Source organism: Entelurus aequoreus, linkage group LG01 (genome assembly GCF_033978785.1).
Source record: "Entelurus aequoreus isolate RoL-2023_Sb linkage group LG01, RoL_Eaeq_v1.1, whole genome shotgun sequence".
Classification (NCBI taxonomy): Eukaryota; Metazoa; Chordata; class Actinopteri; order Syngnathiformes; family Syngnathidae; genus Entelurus; species Entelurus aequoreus.
The window spans coordinates 15951100-15969671 of NC_084731.1; the positions used below are offsets into that span (position 1 = coordinate 15951100).

Sequence of the window (18572 nt, forward strand, 5' to 3'; positions counted from 1 at the left end):
AAATACAGTCTATTATACAGCATTATTCACATGTAAATAATATACATACAGTCTATTATACAGCATTATTCACATGTGAATAATATAAATACAGTCTATTATACAGCATTATTCACATGTGAATAATATAAATACAGTCTATTATACAGCATTATTCACATGTGAATAATATAAATACAGTCTATTATACAGCATTATTCACATGTGAATAATATAAATACAGTCTATTATACAGCATTATTCACATGTGAATAATATAAATACAATCTATTATACAGCATTATTCACATGTGAATAACATAAATACAGTCTATTATGCAACATAATTCACATGTGAATACTATAAATACAGTCTATTATACAGCATTATTCACATGTGAATAATATAAATACAGTCTATTATACATAATTATTCACATGGGAATAACATAAATACAGTCTATTATACAACATAATTCACATGTGAATAATATAAATACAGTCTATTATACAGCATTATTCACATGTGAATAATATAAATACAGTCTATTGTCTATTATACAGCATTATTCACATGTGAATAATATTCATACAGTGTATTATACAGCATAATTCACATGTGAATAATATAAATACAGTCTTTTATACAGCATTATTCACATGTGAATAATATAAATACAGTCTATTATACAGCATTATTCACATGTGAATAATATAAATACAGTCTGTTGTCTATTATACAGCATTATTCACATGTGAATAATATTCATACAGTGTATTATACAGCATAATTCACATGTGAATAATATAAATACAGTCTTTTATACAGCATTATTCACATGTGAATAATATAAATACAGTCTATTATACAGCATTATTCACATGTGAATAATATTCATACAGTGTATTATACAGCATAATTCACATGTGAATAATATAAATACAGTCTTTTATACAGCATTATTCACATGTGAATAATATAAATACAGTGTATTATACAGCATTATTCACATGTGAATAATATAAATACAGTCTATTATACAGCATTATTCACATGTGAATAATATAAATACAGTGTATTATACAGCATTATTCACATGTGAATAATATAAATACAGTCTATTATACAGCATTATTCACATGTGAATAATATAAATACAGTCTATTGTCTATTATACAGCATTATTCACATGTGAATAATATTCATACAGTGTATTATACAGCATAATTCACATGTGAATAATATAAATACAGTCTTTTATACAGCATTATTCACATGTGAATAATATAAATACAGTGTATTATAAAGCATTATTCACATGTGAATAACATAAATACAGTCTATTATACATTTAAGTACAGTCAAAAAGGAACATATGTATTACACAGTCTGATGGCTGTCGGAATGAAGGACTTGTTGGTGTTGGAATGGTTTGAATAGGTGGGAATTGTGCAACTTGTAACAATGTCCCATTCATTTCAATTGGAACTTCCTGGAAATTTGGGAATTTTGGGAAAAGCGTTTTCAAGAAATGTTGGAGTAAATGGTATTACTATATTAGGGAATTTCTGGAAAATCTGGATTTTTTTTAACTTGGAAAAAGGGTAGTTTGGAATTTACAGAATGGTGGAATGGTTAGAATGGGTTGAAGAAATTGGGAGTTGTGGAAGTTTGAAAAATGGCCAATTCATTTTGAATGGGGAAAATGAAAAAAAAAAAAAGGAATTATGGGTAATCCGGGAATATTTTGTAGAATTGTTGAAGTAGAACACACAATTCCTGAACAGACTGAATATTTTGAAGTTGGAACCGTTTGAATCAGATGAAAAATGTGTAAGTAGTGGAACTATGAAGAATGTCATATGGATTTCAATGGGAATTTCAGAAAAAATTGGGAATTTGGAATTTGTCTTTGATTGCGTCATATGTGTACCTGTTCACAGATGGCCCCTGTCATCGTCACGGGGAATGGGCGAACATTTCCTCGACCAAGGTTTTCCCTTTTACGTTGGTTACTGAAGAGCTTCAGCTCCCGCTTCTCTTCGTCATCCAGGCTGTTGCAATAGCGAACCTGAACAGGCAAGACAAGGCGTGGAGAGTCAAGTCGGTTGCCAGCGTTAGCATTTACAGAATTAACAAAGTTATAAAAGATTTGAAAGAATTCCCCAGTTGTGGGATAAGTACAGTTTATTCCAGTGTTTCTTGGCCATAGGGCCATTGTTGGCCCCAAAAATATACACTATATTGCCAAAAGTATTTGGCTACCCATTCAAATGATCAGAATCAGGTGTCCTAATCACATTTTATACACAGGTGTATCAAATCAAGCACTTAGGCATGGAGATTGTTTCTATTAAGGCTGCAGCTAACGATTATTTTTCTATCGATTAATCGGTTAATCTATAGATTATTTTTTTCGATTAATCTATAGATTATTTTTCCTTTTACCGATTATTTTTTTATTCAAAATGAAGATGAAAAAATAAATGTAGGCCCGTTTTTTCAAAAGGCATGGCTCTTATTTACAAAAAAAAAAGAAGTACGGCCACTCAGTCAACATTGACAACAACATGACTAAATATTCTGTAACAATGTAAACATTTAAAACTTTTAACATTTAACAAAATTAAAAGTAGCTTACTTGCTTTTTAATGTGCAAATATAAAAGTCAACATCCAGTGCAAATCTTAATATTCTGCAATAGTATAAGCATTTCAAAAGTAAAAGTATTGCTTATTTTGCTTTAAAATGTGCAAAAATAAAGATAAACATCCAATACAAAAAAGTGCAAAACGAAATATTCTGTAACAACAGTGTAAACATTTCAACAAAAGTGAAAGTATTGCTTATTTTCTAAAATGTGCAAAAATAAAGATAAACATCCAATACAAAAAAGTGCCAATCTAAATATTCTGGAGCACTGTAAACATTAAGTGTTGCTTTTAAAATGTGCAAAATAAACATCCAGTCCAACACAGTACACAATAACCAATTCTACTCATTCCAGTGAGTGACTAACAGTTGTAATGAAGAAAGGTTAGCATGTGTACATGCTCTGGTTCTTTTCTTGTTTACAATATTCCCAGCAGCTGAAAATAGGCGCTCAAAAGGGGTCGATGTGGCTGGAACTGAGAGGTAATTAGCCTTACACCTCAAGCCAGGACTGCGAGTGAGCTGAGCTGCAGTTTAAGTTTCTAGAAGGTCAACGGGCTCATAGTGATGTTACTAGTAGTTGACTGGGAGGTGTTTATTATCATTTGGGGAGAGTCCGCTGCCTGATGCTCACCTGCTAAACACCTATCTGCTCCACGCTGAAGCGCTGACTACATGCGCTCTGAATACACACTGCTGATTGGCTGATAATGCTGCGTGTGTACCAATCAGATGGTTGTGTGGGTGGGACAATGCTGCGTGTGTACCAATCAGATGGTTGTGTGGGTGGGACAATGCTGCGTGCTGAGACAGAGGCAGAGGAGCGAAGCAGCTTGTTAAGACTTTAGCAGCTAAAGTTAGCTTTAGCTTAGAAACTCGTTCGGTACACCCCCGTGCCGAACCGAAAGCCCCGTACCGAAACGGTTCAATACAAAACACGTACCGTTACACCCCTAGCAGATACAAATGACACATTCATGTTTTTGTGTAATGATGACAACGTATGCTCGCGCGGACGATTGACTCGTTGATGGTTTTCTTTTCAAATGTTCGTTCATAGCCGTTGTGCTGCTATGATAGGCCATTTCCGCTCGACACAGTGTGCATACAACAACATTATTAGGCCGCACTTTTGACCACTTTTGGCATGCTTTTCCCCCCTCGCTTGCACCGCTCGCATCGTCTGCTTTGATCGTCTGCTTTGCGGTCCGCCATGACGGTAGTGTGACGTAAATATGCGACGCGTCGACGCACAAAAACGGCGTCGACGTATTTACGTAACCGATGACGTCGACTAAGTCGACGCGTCGTTTCAGCCTTAGTTTCTATAAACATTTGTGAAAGAATGGGCTTTCACTGAGCTCAGGAGCTCAGTGATTTCCAGCGTGGAACTGTCATAGGATGCCACCTGTGCAACAAATCCAGTCCTCGCTCCTAAATATTCCAAAGTCAACTTTATTATAAGAAAAGTGAAGAGTTTGGGAACAACAGCAACTCAGCCACAAAGTGGTAGGCCCATGTAAACTGACAGAGAGGTCAGCATAGTGCAAAGACTTTCTGCACAGTCACTTGCTACAGAGCTCCAAACTTCATGTGACCTTCCAATTAGCCCACGTACAGTACGCAGAGAGCTTCATGGAATGGGTTTCCATGGCCGAGCAGCTGCATATAAGCCATACATCACCAAGTCCAATGCAAAGCGTGGGATGCAGTGGTGTAAAGCACGTCGCCACTGGACTCTAGAGCGGTGGAGACGCCTTCCCTGGACTGATGAATCACGCTTTACCATCTAGCAATCTGATGGACCAGTCTGGGTTTGGAGGTCGCCAGGAGAACGCTACATTTCGGACTGCATTGTGCCGAGTGTGAAATTTGGTGGAGGAGGAATTATGGTGTGGGGTTGTCTTTCAGGAGTTGGGCTTGGCCCCTTAGTTCCAGTGAAAGGAACTTTGAATGCTCCAGGATACCAAAACATTTTGGACAATTCCATGAGATGGCACTTCAAGTTCATATTCGAGTGAAGGCAGGTGGCCAAATACTTTTGGTAATATAGTGTATGTGCTTCCCAGCTGTGGTCCGTCAGTTGTAATACACTTTTCCACCACTTGTGGCAGTAATGACAATATCGAACCAACAGAAGAAATCTGGAGCGAAACTCATAGAGCAGGAGTGTCATCTGTGGTCCCCTCCAAGGTTTCTCATTGTCCCATTGGGTTGAGTTTTTTCTTGCCCTGATGTGGGATCTGATCTGTGGCTCGTGCAGCCCTTTGAGACACTTGTGATTAAGGGCTATATAAATAAACTTTGAATGATTGAACTTTGAAAATGGAAACAATGAAAACATTTAGTAAGAAAGATGAAGTATCCACATTATTCCCAGGCTTCCGCAGGCCGGATCTGACACATTATGGTTTGGCAGAACTTCTAAAACTTGTAGCTCATCCTCCTTATACTTAGGATGAAGAATATAAGGTTCTGGATCCTTATTTTTCCCCAAAGTAATCGTTGTTTGCCCTCACAAAGTCTGCATGATTTGCATTGTTGTTGATGGGGAAGGCATCGGCGGTCCCTACCACTACGTCACCATGTGACTGGCAAGCTCATTATATCTAAAAATGGCTCGGGAATCTCCGTGATATTGATACTATTTTGATCATATCTATTTATTCACAAACTTTGCAAGTCTTTCAGTGTCATAAATCATATATATATATTAGACTTAGACTTCCTTTTTATTGTCATTCAAATTTGAACTTTACAGTACAGATAAGAACGAAATTTTGTTGCATTAGCTCATGCATTTTCATCAATATGTGAATTTTGCAACCAGGGGTGGAAGCATGTTGGACATGGTATACAGTGATATTAAACACGCATTTAAAGCTGCAACCCGCCCCCACCTCGGCTCCTCAGACCATCTACCTGTGATGCTAATTCCTGCATATATGATGATAGCTTCAATATGGAGGCAACTTGTTTTTCCACTTTACTGCTACTATAACCTCCTAAGACCCAGCGTCCTCCGAAGAGGACATTCATGTTAAGTATATAACTTTCTGAGAACAAACGTCCTACAAAGACATTTGTGTTGAGTTTATAATCCTCCTGAGACCCAGCATCCTCTAAAGTGGACATTTGTGTCAAGCAGAGTGGACATTTGTGTTAAGTGTTGGGCTGCAACTAACGATTCATTTGATAATCGATTAATCTGTAGATTATTACTTCGATTAATAATCGGATAAAAGAGACAAACTACATTTCTATCCTTTCCAGTATTTTATTGAAAAAAACCCAGCATACTGGCACCATACTTATTTGGATTATTGTTTCTCAGCTGTTTGTAAATGTTGCACTTTATAAATAAAGGTTTATAAAAAATTAAAAATAAATAAATAAATAAAATAAAATAAAAAGCATCTGGGCATGCGCATAGCATAGATCCAACGAATCGATGACTAAATTAATCGGCAACTATTTTTATAATCGATTTTATCGATTAGTTGTTGCAGCCCTAGTTAAGTGCATAATTTCCCGAGAACAAACGTCCTCTAAAGTGGACGTTTGTGTCAAGTTTGTAACCTCCTAAGAATCAGCGTCATCTAAGGTGGACATTTCTGTCAAGCACAGTGGACATTTACAGTATGTGAAGTTCATATTATGAACTTCACACAAATGTCCACTTCAGAGGACGCTGGGTCTAGGAAGCGTGTCCTCCGCAGTGGACATCTGTGGTAAGTGCGTAATCTCTGGAGAAACCAGCGTGCTTCCAGTGGACATTTGTGTTTAGATACACATTCTCCTACGAACTAGCGTCCTTCGAAGTGGAAATTTGTGTCGAGCAGAGTGGACGTGTTAAGTTTTTGACCTACTGAGAATCAGCGTCCTCTGCAGTGGACATAAACCTAACACAAATGACCACTGCAGAGGACTACCGTTTCTTACAAGATTACACACTTAACACAGATGTCCACCGGAGAGGACGCTGATTCTTAGGAGGTCACAAACTTCACATAAATGTCCACTCTGCTTGACACAAATGTCCACCTTAAAGGACGCTGATTCTTAGGAGGTCACAAACTTAACATAAATGTCCACTCTGCTTGACACAGATGTCCACCTTAGAGGACGCTGATTCTTAGGAGGTCACAAACTTAACATAGATCAATCAATCAATCAATCAATGTTTATTTATATAGCCCTAAATCACAAGTGTCTCAAAGGGCTGCACAAGCCACAACGACATCCTCGGTACAGAGCCCACATACGGGCAAGGAAAAACTCACCCCAGTGGGACGTCAATGTGAATGACTATGAGAAACCTTGGAGAGGACCGCATATGTGGGTAAAAATGTCCACTCTGCTTGACACAAATGTCCACCTTAGAGGACGCTGATTCTTAGGAGGTCACAAACTTAACATAAATGTCCACTCTGCTTGACACAAATGTCCACTTCAGAGGACGCTGGGTCTCTGGAGATTATAAACTCAACACAAATGTCCACTATGCTTGGCACAAATGTCCACTTTGGAGGACGTTTGTCCTCAGAAAGTTATATACTTAATAATAATAATAATAGATTTTATTTGTAAAAAGCAATTTACATTGAGTAAACAACCTCAAAGTTCTACAGTGTATTAAAAAAATTAAAAATAAAAAGAGAATAAAAAATAAATACAAATAAAAACTAGAACAGCCAAATAGCTAGAACCAGTATTCATATATCTAAAAAAAAATAAAAAAAATTTATTTTTAAAAGAAGGGTTTTTAAGCCTTTTTTAAAAACATCCACAGTCTGTGGTGCCCTCAGGTGGTCAGGGAGAGCGTTCCACAGACTGGGCGCTGCGGAGCAGAAAGCCCGGTCTCCCATTGTTCGGAGCTTTGTCCTTGGAGGTTGGAGGAGGTTGAGGTGTCGTGTGGAGGATTTGGGGGTGAGTAGTTCTTTGAGGTACATGAACATGAATGTCCACTTCAGAGGACGCTGGGTCTCTGGAGATTATAAACTCAACACAAATGTCCACTATGCTTGGCGCAAATGTCCACTTTGGAGGACGTTTGTTCTCAGAAAGTTATATACTTAATAATAATAATAATAATAATAATAATAATAATAGATTTTATTTGTAAAAAGCACTTTACATTGAGAAAACAACCTCAAAGTGCTACAGTGTATTTAAAAAATTCAAAATAAAAAGATAATAAAAAATAAATATGAATACAAACTAGAACAGCCAAATAGCTAGAACTAGTATACATATATCTAAAAAAAAAGGCTTTTTTAAAAAAAAAAAAGAAGGGTCTTTAAGCCTTTTTTAAAAGCATCCGCAGTCTGTGGTGCCCTCAGGTGGTCAGGGAGAGCGTTCCACAGACTGGGAGCTGCGGAGCAGAAAGCCCGGTCTCCCATTGTTCGGAGCTTTGTCCTCGGAGGTTGGAGGAGGTTAGTCTGTCCGGAGCGGAGGTGTCGTGTGGAGGATTTGGGGGTGAGTAGTTCTTTGAGGTAGAGGGGGGCATACTTAACATGAATGTCCACTTCAGAGGACGCTGGGTCTTAGGAGGCTTTAAAGATGAAGTCAAATGCAATGTAGGGCAGCTGAATGTGTTATTGCTCTACTTTTTACCTTCATGTACTCATTTGCTATTGCAGTCATTTTTTTTTCTACCGTTGAATTGATCTTTTTGGTGTTAAAATTCCTTTGCTCTGAAGGGGGGGGTAGGGGGGGGGAGGAATATAGATGGAATATGGATGAAGGTGATGGGGGAGGGGACGGGTCGGGGCTCTCACCTCGTTGTCGTGCGGCGGCAGCTGATGGAGGAGCTGCTTGATTCGGTATTTCTCCCCCGGGCTGTTCACGTAGGGCACCTTGTCCTCGGGCAAGGAGCTGTAATACTGGTGGACCTGACGTAGGAGAGACAAGACAAGGTGTTTGGATGCTGAAAAACTGTAATAATCATTTTAGAATTGGAATAATTACTCGTCATTTTTATTTTTTTGCTGCAGCTGTTACATATATTTGTCCAATATTGTACATGTTAATTGGTATTTGTTATATCAATCAATCAATCAATCAATGTTTATTTATATAGCCCTAAATCACAAGTGTCTCAAAGGGCTGCACAAGCCACAACGACATCCTCGGTTCAGAGCCCACATCAGGGCAAGGAAAAACTCACAACCCAGTGGGATGTCAATGTGAAAGACTATGAGAAACCTTGGAGAGGACCGCAGATGTGGGTGACACCCCCTCTAGGGGAGACCGGATGCAATGGACGTCGAGTGGGTCTAGCATAATATTGTGAAAGTCCAGTCCATAGTGGATCTAACATAGTAGTGAGAGTCCAGTCCATAGTGGATCTAACATAATAGTGTGAGAGTCCAGTCCATAGTGGATCTAACATAATATTGTGAAAGTCCAGTCCATAGTGGATCTAACATAATATTGTGAGAGTCCAGTCCATAGTGGATCTAGCATAATAGTGAGAGTCCAGTCCATAGTGGATCTAACATAATATTGTGAAAGTCCAGTCCATAGTGGATCTAACATAATATTGTGAGAGTCCAGTCCATAGTGGATCTAGCATAATAGTGAGAGTCCAGTCCATAGTGGATCTAACATAATATTGTGAAAGTCCAGTCCATAGTGGATCTAACATAATATTGTGAGAGTCCAGTCCATAGTGGATCTAGCATAATAGTGAGAGTCCAGTCCATAGTGGATCTAACATAATAGTGAGAGTCCAGTCCATAGTGGATCTAACATAATATTGTGAAAGTCCAGTCCATAGTAGATCTAACATAATAGTGAGAGTCCAGTCCATAGTGGATCTAACATAATAGTGAAAGTCCAGTCCATAGTGGATCCAACATAATAGTGAGAGTCCAGTCCATAGTGGATCTAACATAATAGTGTGAGAGTCCAGTCCATAGTGGATCTAACATAATAGTGAGAGTCCAGTCCATAGTGGGTCTAACATAATAGTGTGAGAGTCCAGTCCATAGTGGATCTAACATAATAGTGAGAGTCCAGTCCATAGTGGGTCTAACATAATAGTGTGAGAGTCCAGTCCATAGTGGATCTAACATAATAGTGAGAGTCCAGTCCATAGTGGATCTAACATAATATTGTGAAAGTCCAGTCCATAGTGGATCTAACATAATATTGTGAGAGTCCAGTCCATAGTGGATCTAACATAATATTGTGAAAGTCCAGTCCATAGTAGATCTAACATAGTAGTGAGAGTCCAGTCCATAGTGGATCTAACATAATAGTGAGAGTCCAGTCCATAGTGGATCTAACATAATAGTGAGAGTCCAGTCCATAGTGGATCTAACATAATAGTGAGAGTCCAGTCCATAGTGGATCTAACATAATAGTGTGAGAGTCCAGTCCATAGTGGATCTAACATAATAGTGAGAGTCCAGTCCATAGTGGGTCTGACATAATAGTGTGAGAGTCCAGTCCATAGTGGGTCTAACATAATATTGTGAGAGTCCTATTTTTTATATATTATATAAATATATGATATAATAATATAATATATCAGTTGATGTAATATTTTATATTGCTACTGTGGTACATTTTTAGTCTACTTAATACCGGCATTATCCTTTCCAGCCTTTGAAACTGAGCTACTGTGTGGAACAATTTCCCTTGTGGATCAATAAAGTTTGTCTAAGTCTAAGTCTAAAGTAGCGAATAGAGGTGTTTTCACCTATCAATTGTTTATAACTAGAGATGTCTGATAATATCGGACTGCCGATATTATCGGCCGATAAATGCTTTAAAATGTAATATCGGAAATTATCGGTATCGGTTTCAAAATGATCGGTATCGGTTTTAAAAAAGTAAAATGTATGACTTATAAAACGCCGCTGTGTACACGGACGTAGGGAGAAGTACAGAGCGCCAATAAACCTTAAAGGCACTGCCTTTGCGTGCCAGCCCAATCACATAATATCTACGGCTTTTCACACACACAAGTGAATGCAAGGCATACTTGGTCAACAGCCATACAGGTCACACTGAGGGTGTCCGTATAAACAAGTTTAACACTGTTACAAATATGTGCCACACTGTGAACCCACACCAAACAAGAATGACAAACACATTTCGGGAGAACATCCGCATCGTAACACAACATAAACACAACAGAACAAATACCCAGAACCCCTTGCAGCACTAACTCTTCCAGGACGCTACAATATACACCCCCCACTACTCCCTACACCCAAAACCCCGCCCACCTCAACCTCCTCATGCTCTCTCAGGGAGAGCATGTCCCAAATTCCAAGCTGCTGTTTTGAGGCATGTTAAAAAAAATAATGCACTTTGTGACTTCAATAATAAATATGGCAGTGCCATGTTGGCATTTTTTTTTCCATAACTTGAGTTGATTTATTTTGGAAAACCTTGTTACATTGTTTAATGCATCCAGCGGGGCATCACAACAAAATTAGGCATAATAATGTGTTCATTCCATGACTGTATATATCGGTATCGGTTGATATCGGTAATTAAGAGTTGGACAATATTGGAATATCGGATATCGGCAAAAAAGCCATTATCGGACATCTCTAGTCTAAGTCTAAGTCTAAAGTAGCGAATAGAGGTGTTTTCACCTATCAATTGTTTATAACTCTATATTTTTTGTTTGTGTGCATAAACAACAAGCTCCGTTTTGGGCAAACTTGATAGTGACAAAGATCCATTAAAGGCCTACTGAAATGAATTGTTTTCATTTAAACGGGGATAGCAGATCCATTCTATGTGTCATACTTGATCATTTCGCGATATTGCCATATTTTTGCTGAAAGGATTTAGTAGAGAACCTCGACGATAAAGTTCGCAACTTTTGGTCGCTGATAAAAAAAGCCTTGCCTGTACCGGAAGTAGCGTGACGTCGCAGGTTGAAGGGCTCCTCACAATTCCCCATTGTTTACACCAGCAGCGAGAGCGATTCGGACCGAGAAAGCGACGATTACCCCATTAATTTGAGCGAGGATGAAAGATTTGTGGATGAGGAACGTGAGAGTGAAGGACTAGAGTGCAGTGCAGGACGTATCTTTTTTCGCTCTGACCGTAACTTAGGTAAAAGGGCTCATTCCACACTTTCTCCTTTTTCTATTGTGGATCACGGATTTGTATTTTAAACTACCTCGGATACTATATCCTCTTGAAAATGAGAGTCGAGAACGCGAAATGGACATTCACAGTGACTTTTATCTCCACGACAATACATCGGTGAAGCACTTTAGCTACGGAGCTAACGTGATAGCATCGTGCTTAAATGCAGATAGAAACAAAAGAAATAAGCCCCTGACTGGAAGGATAGACAGCAGATCAACAATACTACTATCAGGAGACACCGAACCAAACACTGGACATGTAACTACACGGTTAATGCTGTGCCGCCTGTCGAAGCCTAGCAATGCTGTTGCTAACGACGCCATTGAAGCTAACTTAGCTACGGGACCTCGTCAGAGCTATGATAAAAACACCTACGCCTGCCCTCATCTGCTCATCAACACCCGTGCTCACCTGCGTTCCAGCGATCGACGGAGCGACAAAGGACTTCACCCGATCATCGATGCGGTCGGCGGCTAGCGTCGGATAGCGCGTCTGCTATCCTCAAAGTTCTCCTGGTTGTGTTGCTGCAGCCAGCCGCTAATACACCGATCCCACCTACAGCTTTCTTCTTTGCAGTCTTCATTGTTCATTAAACAAATTGCAAAAGATTCACCAACACAGATGCCCAGAATACTGTGGAATTTTGCGATGAAAACAGAGCTGTTTGTGTTGAGATACAATGTGTCCGAATACTTCCGTTTCAACCATTGACGTCACGCGCATACGTCATCATACATAAACGTTTTCAACCGGAAGTTCCCCGGGAAATTTAAAATGGCACTTTATAAGTTAACCCGGCCGTATTGGCATGTGTTGCAATGTTAAGATTTCATCATTGATATATAAACTATCAGACTGCGTGGTCGGTAGTAGTGGCTTTCAGTAGGTCTTTAACTGTTAATGGATCTTTGTCATCAGGGGTGTCAAACTCCTGTTAGACGGGGGGCCACATGGAGAAAAGTCTACTCCCAAGTGGGCCGGACTGGTAAAATCACGGCACGATAACTTCAAAATAAAGACAACTTCAGAGGCCTCACCTTTTCTCCTCCAAACATATTGCTGGGTATTGTGGAACAAACAGCTCCATTTTGTTTCATCTGACATCACGTGGACACAGATAAGACCTTCTGGAGGAAAGTTCTGTGGTCAGATGAAACAAAAATTGCGCTCTTTGGCCACATACAAACCTCCCTTTTGGCAATTAAATGGTTGACTGCATACAAATGTACCTCATTTCCTAATCTCCCAGCCTTAAATGGTCACAGACCAAAATAATTAAGATTTAAGAGCACACCCACAGCTGGAATCAGTTTGATTTATGGCCCACCAGCAAAGACTTAATGGAATCTTGCCTCTCCATCTCTACACACGGACATGGGAATGTATTGGTGACCTGTCACCCGAACACACACGTGCACTGAGAAGTGATTCACACACATGCATGGAGAAACAGGCTGCGCTCAGGTAGGCGTGCAAAGGCAGGAATAAAAGCAAATCCAGCCATTCCAAATTACTTGGACATTCTTTGCATTGCAGAGGCAGACAATGAATGTCATCTGCCTGTTATTTATGAGAGTCTTGCTGTTGCACTGTAACAGGGGTTGAGGTATAATGGAGGTCAAGAGGGGGTGAAAATGACAGCATTTTAAAGGCCTACTGAAAGCCACTACTACCGACCACGCAGTCTGATAGTTTATATATCAATTGAGGCTGAAACGACGAGTCGACGTCATCGGTTACGTAAATACGCCGACGCCGTTTTTGTGCGTCGACGCGTCGCATATTTACGTCACACTACCGTCATGGCGGAGCGCAAAGCAGACTGTGCGAGCAAGGGGGAAAAAGCACGCCAAAAGTGCGGGAGTATTTCAATACACGGCCTAATAATGTTGTTGTATGCACACTGTGTCGAGCGGAAATGGCCTATCATAGCAGCACAACGGCTATGAACGAACATTTGAAAAGAAAACCATCAACGAGTCAATCGTCCGCGTTAGCATACGTTGTCATCATTACACAAAAACATGAATGTGTCATTTGTATCTGCTAGTGGTGTAACGGTACGTGTTTTGTATTGAACCGTTTCGGTACGGGGCTTTCGGTTCGGTACGGGGGTGTACCGAACGAGTTTCTAAGCTAAAGCTAACTTTAGCTGCTCCTTCTGCCTCTGTCTCAGCACGCAGCATTGTCCCACCCACACAACCATCTGATTGGTACACAGAAAGCTCTACCAGCCAATCAGCAGTGCATATTCAGAGAGTTACAAGCCAATCAGCAGTGCGTATTCAGAGCGCATGTAGTCAGCGCTTCAGCGTGGAGCAGATAGGTGTTTAGCAGGTGAGCATCAGGCAGCGGACTCTCCCCAAATGATAATAAACACCTCCCAGTCAACTACTAGTAACATCACTATGAGCCCGTTGACCTTCTAGAAACTTAAACTGCAGCTCAGCTCGCTCGCAGTCCTGGTTTGAGGTGAAGGCTAATTAGCTCTCAGTTCCAGCCACATCGACCCCTTCTGAGCGTAGACATGCTAACCTTTCTTCATTACAATTGTTAGTCACTCACTGGAATGAGTAGAATTGGTTATTGTGTACTGCGTTGGACTGGATGTTTATTTTGCACATTTTAGATTGGCACTTTTTTGTATTGGATGTTCATCTTTATTTTTGCACATTTTAGCAAATAAGCAATACTTTCACTTTTGTTGAAATGTTTACACTGTTGTTACAGAATATTTCGTTTTGCACTTTTTTGTATTGGATGTTTATCTTTATTTTTGCACATTTTAGCAAATAAGCAATACTTTCACTTTTGTTGAAATGTTTACACTGTTGTTACAGAATATTTCGTTTTGCACTTTTTTGTATTGGATGTTTATCTTTATTTTTGCACATTTTAAAGCAAAATAAGCAATACTTTTACTTTTGAAATGCTTATACTATTGCAGAATATTAAGATTTGCACTAGATGTTTACTTTTATATTTGCACATTAAAAAGCAAATAAGCTACTTTTAATTTTGTTAAATGTTAAAAGTTTTAAATGTTTACATTGTTACAGAATATTTTGTCATGTTGTTGTCAATGTTGACTGAGTGGCCATACTTTTTTTTTTTTGTAAATAAAAGCCATGCCTTTTGAAAAAACTGGCCTACATTTATTTTTTCATATTAATTTTAAATAAAATAAACTAAAAAATAATCGGTAAAAGGAAAAATAATCTATAGATTAATCGAAAAAATCTATAGATTAACCGATTAATCGAAAAATAATCGATAGATTAATCGATAGAAAAATAATCGTTAGCTGCAGCCTTAATATCAATGATGAAATCTTAACATTGCGACACATGCCAATACGGCCGGGTTAACTTATAAAGTGCTATTTTAAATTTCCCGCTAAACTTCCGGTTGAAAACGTCTATGTATGATGACGTATGCGCGTGACGTCAATGGTTGAAACGGAAGTATTCGGACACCATTGTATCCAATACAAAAAGCTGGGTTTTCATCGCAAAATTCCACAGTATTCTGGACATCTGTGTTGGTGAATCTTTTGCAATTTGTTTAATGAACAATGAAGACTGCAAAGAAGAAAGCTGTAGGTGGGATCGGTGTATTAGCGGCTGGCTGCAGCAACACAACCAGGAGGACTTTGACTTGGATAGCAGACGCGCTATCCGACGCTAGCCGCCGACCGCACGGATGATCGGGTGAAGTCCTTCGTCGCTCCGTCGATCGTTGGAACGCAGGTGAGCACGGGTGTTGATGAGCAGATGAGGGCTGGCTGGCGTAGGTGGATAGCTAATGTTTTTCGCATAGCTCTGTGAGGTCCCGTTGCTAAGTTAGCTTCAATGGCGTCGTTAGCAACAGCATTGTTAAGCTTCGCCAGGCTGGAAAACATTAACCGTGTAGTTACAGGTCCATGGTTTAATAGTATTGTTGATTTTATGTCTATCCTTCCAGTCAGGGGTTTATGTCTTTGCTATCACGTTAGCTCCGTAGCTAAAGTGCTTCGCCGATGTATTGTCGTGGAGATAAAAGTCACTGTGAATATCCATTTCGCGTTCTCGACTCTCATTTTCAAGAGGATATAGTGTCCGAGGTGGTTTAAAATACAAATCCGTGATCCACAATATAAAAAGGAGAAAGTGTGGAATCCAATGAGCCAGCTTGTACCTAAGTTACGGTCAGAGCGAAAAAAGATGCGTCCTGCACTGCACTCTAGTCCTTCACTCTCACGTTCCTCATCCACAAATCTTTCATCCTCGCTCAAATTAATGGGGTAATCGTCGCTTTCTCGGTCCGAATCGCTCTCGCTGCTGGTGTAAACAATGGGGAAATGTGAGGAGCCTTTCAACTTGTGACATCACGCTACTTCCGGTACAGGCAAGGCTTTTTTTTATCAGCGACCAAAAGTTGCGAACTTTATCGTCGATGTTCTCTACTAAATCCTTTCAGCAAAAATATGGCAATATCGCGAAATGATCAAGTATGACACATAGAATGGATCTGCTAAATAATAAAAATTCATTTCAGTAGGCCTTTAAGCAGAGACTTGAGGGCAAAGGGCACACATAGAAGATATGAGAATAAAAAAAAACAGTATTTGAACTTGAATCCAGAGATCAGATCAGAGAACAGTCGCTATAATGGAAAACGTGTACGACACATGGAGCAAATCATTGGAAAGAAAAGGTGATCGATACCGTTTGACTGGGTCAAGACAATCTGAACAACCCATCTGTCAGTTGAATGGTGCTGCTGAGTAGAGGCCATCAGCTTTGTCCTTGGCAGTAACACATTGTCTGTCACAACCACGCATGAATAAAGCAGCTCGACCACACCTAAACAAGCGAGATTCCTTTCACCATCCGACATCCTATTCATAAATCCACTTCTCCAGATGTCAGGGTATGATATTCCTTACCATGGGAGGATGTGGTGTTTCCTTTTTTTTTTGCAGCCTTTCATATGCATGTTTAAATACATTATTTCTGGAGACTGGAAATGTAACCATTTCTAACCCTTTAGTGCAGGGGTGTCCAAATTTTTTCCACTGAGGGCTGCATTCTGAAAAATCAAAGCTAGCAGAGGCCATTTTGATATTTTTTATTTTAAAAAACAATACAATATATGTATAAAAGATATACATTTAGGCCTCCACTCAGGCTTGATCCCGGGGACCCCAAAGGGTTTTGGTCCAAAAAATATTAAAAATGTGTCATTATTCAGTATTATTATTTTTATTATTATTCAAGTTTTAAAGCTCTAGATCAACATTAGGTCTATCTGTCAATATAACGGTTTTAAAGATTTAAGTTGTATGCTCTTGTTGTCAAAGAAAACCCTGTTTTTTTTATGGAAAAAATACAAAATATGCAATATTTTCACACAATAACATTTTCAAGTGGAATATTTGAGATTATATAATTAATTGGAGCCTTAAAAAGATCAATAACAATATTGATTTTAATTCATTATTATTTTTTTGAGCAATGCCACTTAAAAACAAATCACACTAAAATGATTGGGGATCCAAATAATTATAGTGTTAAAAAATAAATGATATATATATTTTTTTACTGTTTACTTTTAACACAATAATCTCGAGATCAACTTCAGATCTATCCGTCAATTATACGTTTTATTGTTGTTTATGTTTTTCGTTTGTTCGTTTTAGGCCCTTCTTTATAAAAAAAAACAGCTCAGTTTTTTATATGGCAAACACAAAATATGCAACATTTTCCCCCAAAATATCTCAGATGTGACATAATTGTAGCCTTGAATAGGTCAATAATTCATAATGACATTGAAGAAAGAAACAGCCTGCATGGCAGCTTTGTGTTATTAGAGTATACATTGCGACATTTTCTTGTTACATTTCACCTGTTTGCTCTTTTATACCACTTACGTTTTTAATTGTTTTCAATCGTACTTTTTAAAATGTGCCGTGGGGCCGTTAAAAAATGACCTGCGGGCCGCAAATGGCCCCCGGGCCGCACTTTGGACACTCCTGCTTTAGTGATAGTCCATAGCAGCATGTAGCCAGAGGCACGAGTTGACTCGCTCAAAGTCCACACTCAGTCCAATCTATGGCGGGGTTTTTTCAAAGAGAAATAAACAGATGATGTGTTGCATTTTATACTGACTGGTCACTAGGTCTCAGTATTAATAATCCCCTCAATTCCCCCCAAAAAGGATTAACTCGCTGGACTATAAAGACAATATAACATACATCCATAAACGTGGATGCAAATGCAAAAGTGCAATATATTTATCTGTACAGTAATCTATTTATATCTGCACCTTCTTTTGTAAATGCAAACACCCTGCACCTTATTGCTCTTTAATCCTGCACTACAACGAGCTAATGCATGATGAACATGATGAATGGTTATGGGTTTATAACACAATTTAAAGGCCTACTGAAAGCCACTACTACCGACCACGCAGTCTGATAGTTTATATATCAATGATGAAATCTTAACTTTGCAACACATGCCAATACGGCCGGGTTAACTTATAAAGTGCAATTTTAAATTTCCCGCCACACTTCCGGTTGAAAACGTCTATGTATGATGACGTATGCGCGTGACGTCACGGCGGCAACGGAAGTATTGGTACCCAATGTGTCACCATACAAAAAGCTCTGTTTTCATCTCAAAATTCCACAGTATTCTGGACATCTGTGTTGGTGAATCTTTTGCAATTTGTTTAATGAACAATGGAGACTGCTACGAAGAAAGCTGTAGGTGGGATCGGTGTATTAGCGGCGGACTACAGCAACACAACCAGGAGGACTTTGAGATGGATAGCA

General features: G+C 39.1%; 1 protein-coding gene across 3 annotated transcripts in view; it reads right to left on the reverse strand.

Annotated features, from left to right (window-relative positions):
- Positions 1–18572, reverse strand: part of prickle2b (prickle homolog 2b) — a 379465-nt gene that overhangs the window by 25257 nt on the left and 335636 nt on the right. For all 3 annotated transcript variants that reach the window (XM_062044562.1, XM_062044578.1, XM_062044571.1), the window contains 2 exons: positions 8413–8526; positions 1914–2051 (listed from right to left, as the gene is read on the reverse strand). In XM_062044562.1, the coding sequence (XP_061900546.1) occupies positions 1914–2051; positions 8413–8526 (252 nt within the window). The remainder of the gene's footprint in view (positions 1–1913; positions 2052–8412; positions 8527–18572) is intronic.